Consider the following 17,519-nt stretch of genomic DNA (forward strand, 5'->3'; position numbering starts at 1 on the left):
AGAATGGAGGAAATAGTTCAGTTGACAAAGCCTCAGAGCCACGAGGACTTAACATGATTCTAAGAATCCATGTTTAAAAATCAGGCGTGGCATGGTGACTTTATGGCCAGCCTGGTCTACATAGTGAGTTCCAGGACAGTCAGGACTACACAGAAAACCTGTCTCAATAAACACAAACAAAACCAAAATGAAACAGGCATTAAGTGCAGGCTTGTAAGTTCAGGCTGGGGAGGCAAAGACAGGGCTCACTGACCTGTATAGCCTACTTGGTGAGTTCTAGGATAGTGGAGATGCTCTTGCAAAATATAAATAAATAAACATGTTAAAAGGTGAATGGCATAGTGACAATTTTGGAATTTTAGTTTCTTTAAAAAATACAAAAATAGGGCTGGAGAGATGGCTCAGCAGTTAAGAGCACTGGCTGCCCTTCCTGAGGTCCTGAGTTCAATTCCCAGCAACCTCATGGTGGCTCACAACCATCTGTAATGGGATCCGATGCTCTCTTCCATAACATAGGCGCACATGCACTTCTATACATAAAATAAAGAAAATCTTCTAGAAACAGAAGTCATATCAGACTATGTTTTTGTTTCAGTCCCAAGCGGGAGATATGGGGCTGCTTTGCGGCAGCTGACTATGACTTGCCTCAGGCTCCAGGTGAGTTTATCGGCTTCCGATAGTCTCTGCAATTGTATGACTCTGGAATTCTGGGGACTCTCCAGAGGGGTGGGTGGGTTGTCGGTGTTGGTTGTGGTTTGTTAAATAGTCATGCACAAAGAAGAAACAAGAAGAAATTAGATATCCTGACTGCAAAGATCAAACCTGCAGGAAGGAGTCTAATGATGGCATTGCCCTCTTTCCAACCCCTGACTTTCTCTTCAGGGATCTCTTTCTTTCCTCTCTATCCTTTTTCTCTCCTACCTAGTGTTAAGGGGTTCAAAGGGTGGAAGAAAGGGCATGGAGAAGGGTAGAAGGAAGAACCCACAAAGTAGCCAAAGACCAAGACCGCTCTCCATACACATGTTCACTCATGTGTGTACACACACACCGCACAAAACCAAGGTCTGAAACCTGGCAGCCTATGTCCATAGTCTCAGCACTCAAGTGATTGACACAGGACACAGCAAGACTGTATCAAAAAAACAAAACAAAAAACAAACAAACAAACAAACAACAAAAAAAGACAAAATAAAGCAAGGAGATTTAGATGAGGCTAAGCCCTAGGTGAAGTCTTGCACTAGCCATAAGCAACTATACCTCAGCATGAAGCTTTAGAAAGGACCTAGATCAGTACCTTTCCTTGATTTAATTTCCTCTCATGGAGGTTACACCTAATGGAGCCAAGTCAGAAAACCACTCACACCGGTGCTAATCGCTTTAGCACACTGGAACACACCGTGCAGATTATGCACACTGACATAAATGGCAGTACACAACCATGTTTGAGTCATGATATTTTACTGTTGGAGAGAGTGCTGTGGTCACAGGGATGATGTCCTGGCCCCTCATTCCTCAGCACTCTGGGTGCTGACATAGTCCTGCAGAAGCGCCTGCACCTCTGCCCGTCGGCTCATCTTGGTGGCTTTGCCCTGGAAGCGGCCCTTCTTCCCTGCTCCTTTGCCTTCCAAGACTTCAGCCACCCTATAGAAGGGAGAGGTGGTTATGGAGATGGTGCCACACCAAACTTCAGGCCACCTGAGGCTGCCTGTTAGGAGTTTCCATTATAAATAACTATGTTTTCCTGTGATGTTTCCAAGGAACACAGACTCTAGAGAGCCAATGATGACTGAAAATTCTAATGCCTAAAAGAACAGGAGTATATCTCTGACTGTAGTTAAAACAAGAAAATAAACCAGGCACGGTTTATTTAGTCCCAGCACTTGGGAGGCAGATCTCTGAGTTCAAGGCCAGCCTGGTCTACAGAGGGAGTTCCAGGACAGCCAGGGTTACACAGAGATACTCTATCTCAAAAGAAAACAAGAGCCAGGCAGTGGTGGCGCACGCCTTTAATCCTAGCACTTGGGAGGCAGAGACAGGTGGATTTGTGAGTCTGAGGACAGCCTGGTCTACAAAGTGTATTCCAGGACAGCCAGGGCTACACAGAGAAACCCTGTCTCGGAAAAAAAAAGAAAGAAAAGAAAAGAAAACAAGAAGAGAAAGAGAACTACAGGGCAGAACCAGCACAGTGGGCTGCGCTGCACAGAGGCAGAACCGGAAAGGGAGAACGGATGGGCTCTGCAGAGCTCAGAGCTCAGGGAAAGCAACTAAACACAGGCAAAGGCACAATACTGCATGCACATTCTTCATGCAGTGAGCTCCAGGCTCCTGGCTTTGAGACCTGTCACCCAAGCTGGGTAGGGCTTTGACAACACAGCCATCTTTAAGTAATTTTTGCTCCTATAAGTAACCCCAGTAAAACCACATGGACTTTGCTGGTGTCTGTACTTTGGTTTCAGAGAAGACCTCTTAGGGCTGCGGTTCTCAGCCTGTGGTCATGACCCTTCGGGAAATGAATGACCCTTCCATAGGGGCGGAATATCAGATATCCTGCATATCAGATATTTATTCTAAGATTCATAACAGTAGCACAATTAGTTATGAAGTAGCAACAAAATAATTTTATGGTTGGGGTCACCACAGCATGAGGAAGTATATTAAAGGGTCACAGCATTAGAGAGGTTGAGAACCACTGCTTAGGATCAAATTTTCTGTTAGAAAGAAAGAAAGAAAGAAAGAAAGAAAGAAAGAAAGAAAGAAAGAAAGAAAGAAAGAAAGAAAGAAAGAAAGAAAGAAAGAAAGAAAAAAGAANAAGAAAGAAAGAAAGAAAGAAAGAAAGAAAGAAAGAAAGAAAGAAAGAAAGAAAGAAAGAAAGAAAGAAAGAAAGAAAGAAAGAAAAAAGAAAGAAAGAAAGAAAGAAGAAAGAAAGAAAGAAAGAAAGAAAGAAAGAAAGAAAGAAAGAAAGAAAGAAAGAAAGAAAGAAAGAAAGAAAGAAAGAAAAGCAAGCCAGCCCCGGGATCTCATCTCCTTCTGCCCCTTTTACTGTGAGGCCTCAATTGCATGATATAAGGTCCCCCATCTGTCAAACTAGGTGTGCGTGTGTGAGACCACATCTGCTCAGCCTGCCTCACATGCCTCTGTGAACCCAAGCCATCACAGCGTGATGCCCTGCAGGAGCACAGGTTGTGTCAGTATGCCGGAGCACACAACCTCCCCCTCACAGCAGCCACTCACATTACCTGGGCCCCAGGATCTCCACAGCCTCTGCCGGGCCTGCCAGTAAGAAGAGTCCAGGACCCTTCTCATCCCCCACAGTCAAGAACAGGAGGGTCTCCTAGAAGGTAAGACAAGGAGATGATCACACATGGGGTTGACTCCCCTACACCCTGTGTCAAGAACAGACAGTCCTCTAAACCACAGAGATGCCACTGATGGTGATGTCACCACCTCCCACTCTGGCATGCTGGGCTGCCAAGTTCTGTGAGAATGGCAGGAGGTTAAACACTAGAAGGTCACCGAGCATACTGAATAGAAGACACCGCTCACAGTCTCACTTCCACCATCCTTTCCTGTCTGCTGAACCACATACCCTAGCCACCATTGCCTACCTGCCACACCACTGCTTTCTGCTGGCCACTCTGCTCCTTGGCTACCTGAATACCTCTAAGCAGGCTCTGTGGCCTAGCCCTAAAGCCTCTCATTCTCTTTAAGTAATGTGTTCTGCCTCCAGCATTTATCACTCTAAACTACAAATGCTGAAGTCACATGTCTCTCAGGCTAGAACAGGGCTCTGTGAGACTCAGTGCTGTGTATTGAGCAGAATTACAAAGAGACCTGAGGCTTGAGCCCAGGAGGCATTCCATAAAGAGTTTGGGGCTGGAGAGATGGCTCAGTGGTTAACAGCACTGACTGCTCTTCCAAAGGTCCTGAGTTCAATTCCCAACAACCACACAGTGGCTCACAACCATCTGTAATGGGATCCAATGCCCTCTTCTGGTGTGTCTGAAGCTAGCTACAGTGTAATCACATATATAAAATAAATAAATCTTAAAAAAAAAAAACTCCTATGCTGGACTATTAGGATCAAGAAAGGCGGGTGGCCGGGCGTGGTGGCGCATGCCTTTAATCCCAGCACTCAGGAGGCAGAGGCAGGCAGATTTCTGAGTTCGAGGCCAGCCTGGTCTACAGAGTGAGTTCCAGGTCAGCCAGGGCTATACAGAGAAACTCTGTCTCCGGAAAAAAAAAAAAGGCAGGTGAGACTTGAGGCAGAGGCCTTCAAAGGGTCTCACCAACCCGACATTCTCTAGCACACCGATTCAGGTGCCTTTCAAGCTTTCTTGACAACAGAGACTGATCTTGGCTAGTACTTGGAAAACAATTTGAATGCAACTTTTTCAGCTCTTGTGTTAACCTAAAGGGACTTTGGCTAAGCTAACTCCCTCATCCATACCTCCCAGGGCCTCTACATAGTGGAGGAGAACTCTCTCTCTCTCTCTTACCTCTGATCCAATCTCATTGGCGATGATATTCATGAATTCAGAATCGCCCTCTTTCCTACGACAAAGGACACAGACATGATGAAGCAGTGCTGTGACACTGTAGGAGGCCAGGTTCCTCCTCCTGACACTGGTCTACAAGTGACAGTCCTCATTGCTTCCTGTTTGAGTGCACAAAGTCCCAGACCCCTTAGCATAGAGAAGACGCCCTCAGCCTCATCGGCTTATACCCACGGATCCCCAAGATCCTGGCAGATCTGACAGAAGGTAAGGGAGCCAGGGAAGGAGCTAATGAGACCTACATAGTCACAGTGAAGATGCTACTATCAACCCGGGCAGTCAGTAGCACCTTTCCTGGGGTCTGCTCACTAGCAAACCAATCACTTAGCAAACCACGTCCCGCTGTGCATTGATCTGTGGGGAGAGGCTGAGACCTGGGCCCCTCATTTCTCACCTGTGGAGTGTGACCACACCTCCCCAGGCTGGGCTGCTCCTGAGGCTGTGGGCAGTGTGCACAGCCAGGTCTCTAAGGAGGTTCAGGTTGTTCTGAAATGAATATGAGAACTCAGACATGTGCAAAAGATAACAGGGCAGCACCCTCCCTCCTCCTGCGCTGCCCTCAAACCCTCTTGAGAATCCACACATGGGCTGAGGCGAGGGGCCCAGGCCCCCCAGTCCCCACAGGATCCATCACCTTCTGCAGGAGCTTGGTGGCACTCTGGAGCTTCTTTACAGCTTCGACGTGATCCTCCGCTCCACACCTATAAGACAACGGTTAGTGGAGAACGGCCAACTGCCCAGACCCTTCCGAAGCTGGGGACAGAAATCGATGACACCCTCCTTGCTGGGGTACCTTCCTCAAGATGGGGACATTCACAGAGGCCCTTACGCAACTGTAAGGTAGGGTACAGGACTAAAGCATTCTGTGGGGAGCTGAGCTGCTGTCCAGAGCACCTGACTCTTCGGAGCAGGTCACTCTGTCTCTCCAGTGGTGGAAATGCTAAGCCCAGGGGCACAGGCCTTGGGAGCAGGGGGTGTGGCAGAGGCATGGCGTGGTGTGGCAGGGCAGGACAGGGCATACTTAAGTAGTGCGGTCAAGGCCTTTTCACTTCCATGACTTCGCTCCATCCACTTCAGTACTCGGTTCCCAGCCAGAAATATCAGGTTGCTTTTGTTCTTCTTCCCTTTCTCAGTCCCCAGAATCTTAATGACCTACACCAAGGGGTAACACACACACACACACACACACACACACACACACACACCACAGTGGGTCTTAGGCCAGAAGGGCGAGAAAGACGAGACCCCCTCTTTAGCTCTGAAGTAACAAAGGGAGACTTAAGAGACTCACCCACCACCCCCAGCCCTGCTCGCCCACACGGTCCTCACACACTCCATCGCCCTTCCTCGATTACCTGAAGGTCACTGAGATTGCTCACGTGTGTCCCACAGCACATGTTGGAGTCTATACCCTCGATGGTAACGACTCGAATGGGCCCAGCATGGTCATCGGGCAAACCCCGGCCCCTCACCTGGAGCAGAGGGAAGGGAACAGGGCTGTCTGAAATTCGATGAGGAGCCCTAGAGAGTCACTCTGTGGAACCTGCTGCCAGCTCTCTCCTCACCTGCTCCACCTCAGGGTCATCCAGGCTCAGCTCTCGAACACTCACAGGCAGCCGGTCTCTGATTTTCTGATTGACACTCTGCTCGATAGCAGCTACCTGCTCAGCAGTCACAGAAGGGCTGTCCAACTCAATCACACTCTGGAGTCTCCCTAATTCCCTGCCGGAAAAAGAAGCACGGACACAGCGTGCTGGGAGTTGGTGAGGCGTGCTCACACTGAGCCCGAAGGCACATGCTCAGAATCCTAGTGCTGGGGAGATGGACGGAGGTCTGGACTTTAAGTCATCTGTGTATTCACAGTCAGTTCAGGTTCCTATAACAAAAGGGGTGGGGACCACACTTATCCCAACTCAGGAGCTAACTGCTATGAATTCAAACAAACAAAACCCCATACATAGGTAGAGACTGCCATTCCCATTTTACAAAGGAAGCATAAATAGGAACATGACCAAAGCCATGCAATGGAGGAGCCGTAGATTTAGCTCCAGGCTCTATACTTTATGTTCTCTCCCAATCAGAGGCAGATGTCTCCTCTTAAAGTTTCTCCTAAGAGACACAAGAGCATCCACGGCCCAGTCTTCAAGAGAAAGCAGGCACTGTGAACACTGTCCTAACCTGGCACTGGGACTTCTCACTACGGCCATGTGCCTCTGCTCACCATGATGTTGTCTTCAGCCCGTAGAGAAGGTCAGCAACCGCGGTGATGAGATGCTGCCCTGAGCCAAAAGCGGGACAGGAGCAACGTGAGAAGCCCAGCCACACAGCCACACAGCCACACAGCCACACAGCCACACAGCCACAGGCCTGACACGCATTTTCACTGAAAACCATAAGGGCTGAAAGCCTGTCTCAGTGACAGAGTGCTTATCTAGTAGGTCTAAGGTCCTAAGTCAATTCCTAGCACTGAGGTGGGGGGAGGGGGCAGGAGATAGATAGATGATTGATTGATAGATGATTGATTGATAGACAGATAGATCGATTGATCAGCTAGAGAATCCCCCTGCAGCCTTACAACGCTACTTCACAACAACTTGCCAAGGCAAATTATCTCCTCAGAAATGGGGTCTGAGGTGGAGTTCTGGTGTGTGCCATTCATTCATCTGACAAATGTTTACTGGACGTCTACCACGTGCAGAATGCAGAGCTCGACTTCCGTGGTGCACCTGCACTCCTGACTGACAAGAAGGAAGAAGACAGGAAGAAAAGGGAGAGGAAGAATTAAGCGGGAAGACATAAAGAACCGTCAAAGCCTTGAGGAGGGAACGGGTGTGATGTGTACCAGTAATCTGTTTAAAAAGATGGTGCAGTGGGTGTGCGGACAGCAAGCTGTGGGGGTCCTGATGAGGTCAGAACATATCAACGAGCAGCCACAGCAGGTCTGTGGTCTTGGTAATAGCTTTACACACAAGAAGATCTGAAGAGCAGGGGAATGAGGTAATCCCGTTTTCTTTTTCTTTCCTTTTTTAAGGATTGCTGAGGCTGCTCTGTGACAGAGGGCTCAGCTAGCACAAGCAAGGCCCTGGCTTCAATCGCCAGCAGTGCAAGGGAATAAAAGGACAGCTCTGTGGCATGAGGTCCTGGATTTAGTCCTTAATATGAGGAAAAGAAAAGGCTGTTTGGGCTGTTGTATAGGAACAGAGGAGCAGGAGCAAGACTGCATGTGAGGAAACCAGCCAGAGGTCCACAAGGGAGATGGTTAGGGCTGGGACTGGGCCTACTGCAGTGGGTGAAAGCAGAAAGATAATTGAGGATAAATGGAGACACTTGATGGCTGACTCAGTGTCTCCAGTGAAGAATCTGGAATGACCTGAGATACTGAGGAGATGCTGTGAGTGAATGAGATGCTGTGAGTGACTGAGAAGATGCTGTATAAGACTGGGGAGATGCTGTGAGTGACTGAGGAGATGCTGTGAGTGACTGGGGAGATGCTGTGAGTGACTGGGGAGATGCTGTGACTAGGGGATGCTGTGAGTGACTTGGGGGATGCTGTGAATGACTGAGGAGATGCTGTGAGTGACTGGGGTGATGCTGTGAGTGACTGGGGGGATGCTGTGTAAGACTGGGGAGATGCTGTGAGTGACTGAGGAGATGCTGTGAGTGACTGGGGGGATGCTGTGAGTGACTGGGGAGATGCTGTGAGTGACTGAAGGGATGCTGTGACTAGGGGATGCTGTGAGTGACTGGGGGAATGCTGTGACTGAGGAGATGCTGTGAGTGACTGAGGAGATGCTGTGAGTGACTGGGGTGGGATGGGGTGCTGAAGACCAACAGGATATTAAAGAAAGCAGAGAGAAGGCAGTGACCTTTCCACTTTATTTTGGGGCATTATGAATTTGAAAACCTACAAGACATCCAGATAGAGACTTCAAGTGAGACAGCAACTGGGTAGACATGGTATGCTTGTAATCCAGTATTCAGGAGGCAGGAGGTCAGCCTGATCTACATATTGAGTTTTGGGCCAACCAAGGCTACATGGGAAAACACTGTCCCCCAAAACCAAGAAAGTGCTGGCGAGATAGCTCAGTGACTAAGAATTTGCCTGACAACCTGACATCAACCCCAAGGATCCATGTGGCTGAAGGACAGAACTGATCCTCACAAGTTGTCCTCTGGCCCCCACAGGCATAATATGACATGTACATACTCCCTTTCCCTGTTAAATTTAACCAAATTAAAAAGGAGGAAAAAAGGGCCAACAGTTCTTCTAGAACTTTAATGTTCATATTGTTTTCACAATAGTCATATTGATTCAGTCACTGCCTGAATCAAAGCTAGTTCTAAGAGTGTCGCTCCCCAGAGAACTGAAACCCCAGCTCAGCCACTGCGACGCGGCGATTCACAGCCTGTCTTCCTGGGTGTCCCCATCCTGTGGCCCTTACCTGAATGCTGCTGCATGTGGTCAAACCTCCGCTCCCAGTCCACCCGGACCTGGACTTGACTCCCAGGTGACAGAGGTGTCTGCGTGAAGTGATCGGCCTGGGCCCCACGACGGGTCACCCTCAGCACAGAGATGTCATTGATGGTACCACGGTCATCAGGCTGGGGAAAGAAGGAGTCAACCCTGGATCAGGGCTCACCCTACCTGGATGAGAAAAGCCTCTCAGGGAGGCTCTCAGAGGCAGACCAGGGATCTGAGCTTCCTGGTGGGAAAGAAGACAATGTCAATCCCATGACCGGATCCTCTGTCCTCGCTTTCAACACCTTTGCTTTTCTTTTAGGGCAGAATAGCAGCATCAAAACAGAAGGAAATACGCACAGCACTGAAGATTTTAGTAAAACTCAAAAGATCCTAATCCTTGCTGCTGGCACCATAAATTAGTGGTTCTCAGCCAGTGGGGTCATGACCCCTTGGGGATTGTATGACTCTTTTTTTTTTTTTTTTTTTTTTTTGGTTTTTCAAAACAGGGTTTCTCTGTGTAGTCCTAGCTGTCCTGGAACTCACTCTGTAGACCAGGCTGGCCTCAAACTCAGAAATCCGCCTGCCTCTGCCTCCCAAGTGCTGGGATTAAAGGTGTGAGCCACCACACCAGGCCTGTATGACCCTTTCATAGGGGTCATATAGCAGATATTTACATCAAAATTCTTGAGCAAAATTTCATTATGAAGTAGTAAAAAAATAAATTTATGGTTGGGTGGCACCACAACATGAGGAACTGTATTAAAGGGTCACAGCGGGGCTGGTGAGATGGCTCAGTGGGTAAGAGCACCTGACTGCTCTTCCAAAGGTGCAGAGTTCAAATCCCAGCAACCACATGGTGGCTCACAACCATCCTTAACAAGATCTGACTCCCTCTTCTGGAGTGTCTGAAGACAGCTACAGTGTACTTACATATAATAGATAAATAAATCTTTTAAAAAAAAAAAAAAGGGGGGGGTCACAGCATTAGGAAGGTTGAGAACCACTGACTTGGATTCTCTTTAACAGACTAAAGTGGTCTGAGTGTTCAGGACTAGATAAGACACTATCCAATCATCATCTAGAAAAGTGCCAGCTGCTACAAGCCATCCAAATAACAACATGCAGATAGGACACACAGATCACACCACAGAAACTCCATCTAAAGAGACTTAATAGTTTGGGATATCGGGAAGTCAGAAGGAAGCAATGTCTAATAGGAAAGGCTCAGGGCTGTAGGATGGCTCACAGGTTAAAGGTAATTGCTACCAAGCCTAATGACCTGAGTTAGGTCCCTGGGACCTGAAGGAGGAAACCAACTCCCACAAGTTCTGACACACACACCCCAGCACGCGTGCACACACACACACACACACACACACACACACAAACACACAAATAAATAAATAATTAAATAAATGTAATTTTTAAAAAATAATAAAAATAAGAGGCACTTTATAGCCACTTGGGGTCAAGGGTCTTTCTCTAGCAGATCAGACGTGGGATGTGGAGAATTAGGAATTGATAATTGATAAAGGGCTGGAGAGCTGGCTCAGTGGTTAAAGGCTCGTCCAGAGTTCCTGAGTTCAAATCCCAGCAACCACATGGTGGCTTTGATATCTGACTCTCTCTTCTGGTGGGTCTGAAGAAAGCTACAATGTGTTAGCACCAAGATACTCCAAGCCCCACCTAACCATGTGACCCTTGACCTGCATTGCCAGGACAATGACCTTCAATCCCACAATCCACTTGGCTCAGTTCCCGCCCTCACTGGTGTGACGTCATTTTCTGTATAAAATAGGAAGCCACCCCCTCCTCTCTCTCTTCACTTCTCCTCCTCCTCTTTCTTCTCTCCCCCCTCTTTCTCTCTCCTCCTACCCACTTCACCACTCCCCCCCATTCCCGAATAAAAAACCTCTCATGTGGAACACCTTGGCTTGGTCTGCTGCTTGGTTTATCAGCCCAAAATATAAAACAATGTACTTATTTTCAATAATAAATAAATCTTTGGGCAGGAGCAAGCAGGGGTCCTAAATTCAATACCCAACAACCACATGAAGGCTCACAGCCAAATGTTCAACCATAGTGTACTCATATACAAAAGATAAATAAATCTTTAAAAAATCAAAAACCAAAAGAAACAAAACAAAAAGTTACAGATCCTTTCTCAAAAAAACAAAAAAACAAAACAAAAAACAGATAACCGTATTATTTTAAAAAATTAAAAAATAAAAAGCACCCCCAACACCCCCCCCACCCCCATCTGCCGAATTCTTCCTTGCCTCAGATCTTGCACAGCTCGGTGGTTTCCCGAATGGAGTCTATACCTTCCTAGACCCTCCAAAGCCCTCTGAACTAGCTAGCATCAATCGCTGTTTTAAAGCTCTCTAGCTTGTCCTCAACATGCACAAGCTCCAGCACCATCACACCGCTTTGTTTACAGTTAGGAAGATTCAGCGATTCCTTCAGGCTTCACTGCCCTGGTTTATGCTATCAACCTGGCTGCTAAGAACCCTCCTAGAGCACCCACTCTGGGTGGCACTCTCTTCTTTTTTTTTTTTTTTTGTAAACTGTAACTAGGTTCTCCATCAGAGCACTCAAAAGCTCTGCTCTGAAAGTCACCGCCCCACTTCTGATCTCTCGGAGCAGCATCTTAGTCCCTGTAAAATGCTTCGTGCTGATTTCCATCTCGGGGCCTTTGCACAGCTATTCTGCCCATCTGAACTATTCCTCTTGCCCCAGAACCACTAAATAGCTACACTGGCTCACCCCTTCCCTTCACAGACAACTACCGAGTAGTCCAGAAGGCTCTACAGAGGAGAGTATCCCACCTCTCTTTCCCTTTACCCAGCTTATTTCTAGGGACATTGTCATTACTTATACCGGGTTGTCTGCAATAAGCACTCCACGTGTATTTAGAGGCACTGTCTTGTTCAGTCTCTCTTCCGCGCCTGGAATATAACACACTGCCTGTGTCTTACCTACATAAGCATATGCTGAATGAATAATGCATGGACTAACGTCCCTGGATTCACTGAGGCTGAGAAAGGGCGAGCGCATTTTTCTGCAGGAGCGAACTGGAATGTGGGGGTTCCGGGGAGGGGATCGGGCTGAGGCTGCTCCTAGTACCTGTCCCCCGCCCTCGGGGAAAAGCAGCGTGTCTTCCAGAACCACATGGAAACCGCTCAACACTTCTTTCTTGCCGCCGCTCGCGTCCGTCTGCAGCTCGGCGGGACTGCAGGAGACCACGGTGGTGGTGAACTGCGCAGGGAGAGGGGTGCGAGCATTTACTCCTCTTACGCTGAGACTGGAGCCCGCAGCCACCCTCCCTCCCGATGGTACCCTCGGTCTCAGGACCCTCGCCCACCGGTCCGCACCTCCCGTGCGTAGCTGTCGCGCTGACACAGGAACGCCATCGCGGTCTCCTAGGCCGGAGAGACCCGCGCGCGCAGAAAAGCCGGGCGGCGGACGGAGAACGATGTGGGACAAATTTTCTTAAGCGTTACGGCGCTCGGCATGCCCAAATTTACTGAAACTAACTGTAGATGTTCTGTGTTGTTTTGCTACCGTTTTGAGACTGGAAGACCACAAAACTAAATTCACAGCTCGAACTAAGACGTTCTTCAGTTCTTGGGGCCTTGTGATTTGGCCAGCGGAGGCCCTGCGGCATGGAGGTGGAAATGAGAGGGGCTGAACAAAAATACACAAGGCATATATGTTAATATTTTATTTAAAACCAATACCCATAATATTTCATCGTGTAACTTTTTTAAAGCTGAAGGGAAGAAATTTAAATCACAAACCTCAGAAACCTATGATTTATGATAATTTGTATTTTGGGGGGGTGTTGTTTTGAGACAGGGTTTCACTGTGTAACTGTCCTGGCTGGCTGGCTTGGAACTTGCATTGTAGACCAAGGTGGCCTCGAACTCACAGAGATCCTCCTGCCTCTACCTTCAAAGTTCTGGGATTAAAGGCATTCGCCAAGACTGCCCAGCAATAATTTGGATTTTTTTAAAAAGATTTATTTATTTATATATATATGAATACACTGTAGCTGTACAGATGGTGTGAGCCTTCATGTGGTTGTTGGGAGTTGACTTTTTAGGACCTCTGCTCACTCTGATCAATCCCATAAATAGGTACACTGTAGTGTCTTCAGACACACCAGAAGAGGGCATCAGATCTCATTAGGAATGGTTGTGCTCATCGGGGCTGGTGAGATGGCTCAGCAGGTAAGAGCACCTGACTGCTCTTCCAAAGGTACAGAGTTCAAATCCCAGCAACCACATGGTGGCTCATGACCATCCTTAACAAGATCTGACACCCTCTTCTGGAGTATCTGAAGACAGCTACAGTGTACTTACATATAATAAATATATAAGTCTTTTTTAAAAAAAAAAAAAAAAAGGAATGGTTGTGCTCATCGGGCTGGTGAGATGGCTCAGCGGTTAAGAGTGCCAATTGCTCTTCCAGAGGTCCTGAGTTCAAATCCCAGCAACCACATGGTAGCTCACAACCATCTGTAACAAAATCTGATGCTCTCTTCTGGAGTGTCTGAAGACAGCTACAGTGTACTTACATATAATAAATAAATACTAAAAAAAAAAAAAAAAAAAAAGAATGGTTGTGAGCCACCATGTGGAATTTGAACTCAAAACCTTAGGAAGAGCAGTCAGTGCTCTTACCCGCTGAGCCATCTTGCCAGCCCCGTTAATTTGGATTTTTAAAATATTATTTTTACTTATGTGTATGTACACCAAGTTACAGGTGTTTGTGAGCCACCTGGTAGGGGCACTGAGGACCAGACTCTCATTTTCTAACAAAACTAAACAAAACAATACTACATACTCTTGACCACAAAGGTACAAGCAGCTAAAGGTCCAGGCGTGACAGGGACCTATCTGGGTGAGAAGTCCCACTGCAAAGTGGCCATGAGCTCTGCAGAAAGAAGGGGCTTTCCACAGGGATGGGGACACAGGAAGGGAAGGGAGGGATCATCCCTAGAATTTATTATCATCCCTTTCTTCTTTAGCCTTTGCTTTACCACATTTGAACACATGTCCCAACACCCAAGCACAGATTCTAAGTCGGGTCAGTGGGAAGTCAGCCACAGCAGTCAGCGTCCCCCTCCCTCCCCACCCCCCCACCTCATGCAGGAACACGATCAGGCGCCCAGGAGGAAGACCTAACACGGGGAGGGGGGCCCTTCAGAAAGAGCTTCTGGAAGAGTTCAGGGGTCTCTGTGGATCTTGAAGCATAACGAAGTAGTCGAAGAAGGCCCCATCCCAGCTTTTCAGCATGACAGAAGGCAGCTACCGCCTCCTCCCCGGGTCCACCATCACAGAAAGCTAGTTAGCTGTCAGAATCATCCTGGAAGGAGAAGACAGAGCACCTGTGGTTTCTATGGCGACCTTCACAGAGGCTGCTCCCTCCCTCCCGCTGTTCTCCTGAGTCACGTCTCTTAGGAGGCTCACTTTGGGGAATGAGGTGAAGCACCAGGACTCAGTGAGCAGGACTATTGTGCGCCCCTTGTGTTGAGGATTTCAAACAGTGTCACTGCTCTAAAGAGTACAAGACACTCATCAGAGCCAGGGGTGTTCGAGGATGGGAAGGAAGAAGGGGGAGGCTTAGAGAACACACAACCTTGTGTCAAACTCAGAACATGCAGAGGACCACTGTGTGCTAGAGAATGGGATGCACATTCTTCTATGTTTGTGTTTTATTTTAAATCCTGTACCTTTTTGGAGCGTGGGACTCATGCATGGTGGGAAAACTCTCTTCCATTGGGCTGTATCCAGCTCTAATGTGTTATTTGTAAAGGCTAAACGGAAGCTGAAAGATCTAGGGAAGGTATTACTTACGTCCAGATCATCCATGGCAGGGGGAGGCCTCTTAGTGCTGACCTTGTTCAGAAGCTAATAGGAAGAGAAACAAGAGAGGAGGTGTGAGGGCAGAGCAGTCTGAATCGGAGATGGGAGATGGCCCCAGCCAGAGGGCGCTAGATGTGTGGTTCAACAGTTAAGACCACTTGCTGCTCTTTAAGAGGACTGGCCTTTGGGTCCCTGAGGCCACCTGGTGGCTCACAAAAGTTAACCTCAGACAGGTTATGGATGCTGGCACTTGATTGCATATACTAGAACTTAACAAGTGGAGGCAGGAAGGTTAGGAGTTCAAGGCCAGCCTCAGCTCACTACATAGGAAGTTCTTCAAGGTCAGCCTGGGCTTCACGAGACCCTATCTCAAAAGCCCCAGGGCCAGCCAAGTGTGGTGGCACACGCTTTTAATCCCAGCAGGAGGCAGAGGCAGGCAGATCTCTGTGAGTTGGAGGCCAGCCTGGTCTATAAAGCTTGTTCCAGGACAGTCAGGGCTGTTACACAGAGAAGCCCTGTCTCAAAACAAAACAAAAAGGGGGGCGGGAGCACAGGGCCTAGAGAGATGGCTCCATGGTTAAGGGCACTTCTGCTCTTGAAGCGTAACCGAGTTCAGTTCCCAGCACCTCGATCAGGCAGTTACTGCTCTCAGACTTCCTCCATCAACTTCCTGCACGTGGTACAGAAGCTCACATGGGCACCCATACACATGATATAAAACAAGTAACAAAGCACGATGAAAATTACTTAAAAAAACAAAAAACAACCAACTAATTTAAAGTGGGTGTCACAGACCAATCATTCCAGCATTCACAAGGCTGAAGCAGGAGGATAGCAAGTTCAAGATCAGCTTGAGCTACTCAGGAAGACTAAGTTTCACAAAGAGAAAAAAAAAATCAACCAATTTAAACACACTCAGAAAGCACCTTCCAGGTCGATCAAAGTCTGGGGTCTGTATGTCCTTTTACAGTCTGAATTAAGGAGTTTCTGGTCTTCTAAAACCAAATTACAGGTGCCAGGCATTGTTTATGGGGAGCCAGTGACTTGTGAGTTTTATACTGGTTAGTATTAGATTCCTATGAACTTTTCTAGCTCAGGAAAACCACCTAGAATCATAGAAGACAACAAGAATTATAGAGTGGTGGGAGAGGTTTTGTTACATTTTTACTGAATGCAGATACTACTCTGCAAACAGTAAGTGAGGCTGTGAGAAATTTTACCAATATGGGCTGGCAAGATGGATCAATAAAAATAAGTAGCTGCTGTAAGCCAGGCAGTGGTGGCGCACGCCTTTAATCCCAGCACTCGGGAGGCAGAGGCAGGCAGATTTCTGAGTTCGAGGTCAGCCTGGTCTACAGAGTGAGTTCCAGGACAGCCAGGGCTACACAGAGAAACCCTGTCTCGAAAAATGAAAAAAAAAAAAAAAAAAAAAGAATAGGCAGCTGCTGTCAAGCCTGAGGACATGAGTTCAATTCCTGGGACTTCCATGTTGGGTATAGAAAACAGACTCCCAAAACGTGTCTTCTGATCTCCACATGGGTACTGTGGCTTGTGTGCATCTGCCCCTCCCAATTAATAAACAAACAAACAAAGAAAATGTATTAAATTGTTGGGTTTGGTTGTCCTAGAACTCACATGCGCCACTATTACTCCCACCTGGCTGGTTTTTTGTTTGTTTATTTGGTTTTTTGTTTGTTTTAAGATGGCTCAAAACTAAGAGTACTTGCTTCTCCTCCAGAGGATTCAAATTTCATTTCCAATGCTCACATCAGACAATTCACAACCACCTGTAACTCCAGGGGTCCAACACACACACACACACACACACAAATAAAAATAATCCTAGGCATGGTAAAAACACACCTTTAACCCCTGCACTAGGGAGGCAGAAGTGGATCTCTGAGTTTGAGGCCAGTCTGGGCTACAGAGTGAGTTCCAGAGCTCCATAGTTAAGATTCTGTCTCGAAAGTAAACAAATAAAATAATAAATCTCTAATTTCTCTTGTTTCTGCTAAATATACAATGAGTCAAATTTACAGTATATTAGCACCAGCACGTGGCCTGCTGAGGAAGTTCCTTGATAATTCCCCAGCTTTTATGTGCAGTCAGACACAGGATGATTAAGATTAACAGCAGGTGCTGCACTTCCTACCTCTGCATAATGTTCCACCTGAGCCAGCTCCACCTCATCATCTCCTTCCCAGTCTCTCCAGTTATCGAAGTCCACAGAGAGCCACACAGGCTGTAAGAGGAAGCGCAGATCATCACAGCAGGGAGGACAGGAGCAAGTGCAGGGAAAGGTCAGTGTGGTACAGTGCCCCCAACCTGCCCTCCAATGTGCATCCACAAATGTTCACCAGAACCAACTCAGTACCAACACCAATGCCAAAAATGCAGGGTCTGAAAAAGCAGAGTTCTACCCTCCAAGGGCTGATGACTGGGATGGGCAACACAAAGCATCCTCAGATTCAACCGAGCGAGACATCTGAGTTGCAGTGAGCTGGGAAGTGAAACTGAGTCCTCTGGAAGAGTAGCCACTGCTCTTAAAAGCTGGGTCTCGAGCCGGGCGTGGTGGCGCACGCCTTTAATCCCAGCACTCGGGAGGCAGAGGCAGGCGGATTTCTGAGTTCGAGG

General features: G+C 47.6%; 2 protein-coding genes across 4 annotated transcripts in view; both read right to left on the bottom strand.

The window, feature by feature from the left end:
* Positions 1 to 1,441: 1,441 nt before the first annotated feature.
* LOC110332066 (alanyl-tRNA editing protein Aarsd1) lies at positions 1,442 to 12,474 on the bottom strand. Its single transcript, XM_021213031.2, has 12 exons — positions 12,390 to 12,474; positions 12,142 to 12,273; positions 8,996 to 9,155; positions 6,775 to 6,832; positions 6,119 to 6,275; positions 5,909 to 6,025; positions 5,575 to 5,705; positions 5,188 to 5,254; positions 4,948 to 5,039; positions 4,497 to 4,551; positions 3,237 to 3,331; positions 1,442 to 1,641 (listed from the first exon to the last, which is right to left on the bottom strand). The coding sequence occupies exons 1-12, from the start codon at positions 12,426 to 12,428 to the stop codon at positions 1,506 to 1,508; spliced, it is 1,239 nt and encodes a 412-aa protein (XP_021068690.1). The 5' UTR covers positions 12,429 to 12,474; the 3' UTR covers positions 1,442 to 1,505.
* A 1,256-nt stretch (positions 12,475 to 13,730) lies between these two features.
* Positions 13,731 to 17,519, bottom strand: part of Ptges3l (prostaglandin E synthase 3 like) — a 7,160-nt gene continuing 3,371 nt past the window's right edge. For 2 of the 3 annotated variants that reach the window (XM_021213034.2, XM_021213033.2), the window contains exons 5-6: positions 17,038 to 17,127; positions 13,731 to 14,385 (exon numbers count right to left, since the gene is read on the bottom strand). In XM_021213034.2, the coding sequence (XP_021068693.1) occupies positions 14,368 to 14,385; positions 17,038 to 17,127 (108 nt within the window). In that variant the 3' untranslated portion in view covers positions 13,731 to 14,367. Of the gene's footprint in view, positions 14,386 to 14,876; positions 14,931 to 17,037; positions 17,128 to 17,519 lie in introns of all 3 variants that reach the window. The other variant, XM_021213032.2, reaches the window with a different exon arrangement.

The sequence above is a fragment of the Mus pahari genome, chromosome 14 (genome assembly GCF_900095145.1).
Source record: "Mus pahari chromosome 14, PAHARI_EIJ_v1.1, whole genome shotgun sequence".
Lineage (NCBI taxonomy): Eukaryota > Metazoa > Chordata > Mammalia > Rodentia > Muridae > Mus > Mus pahari.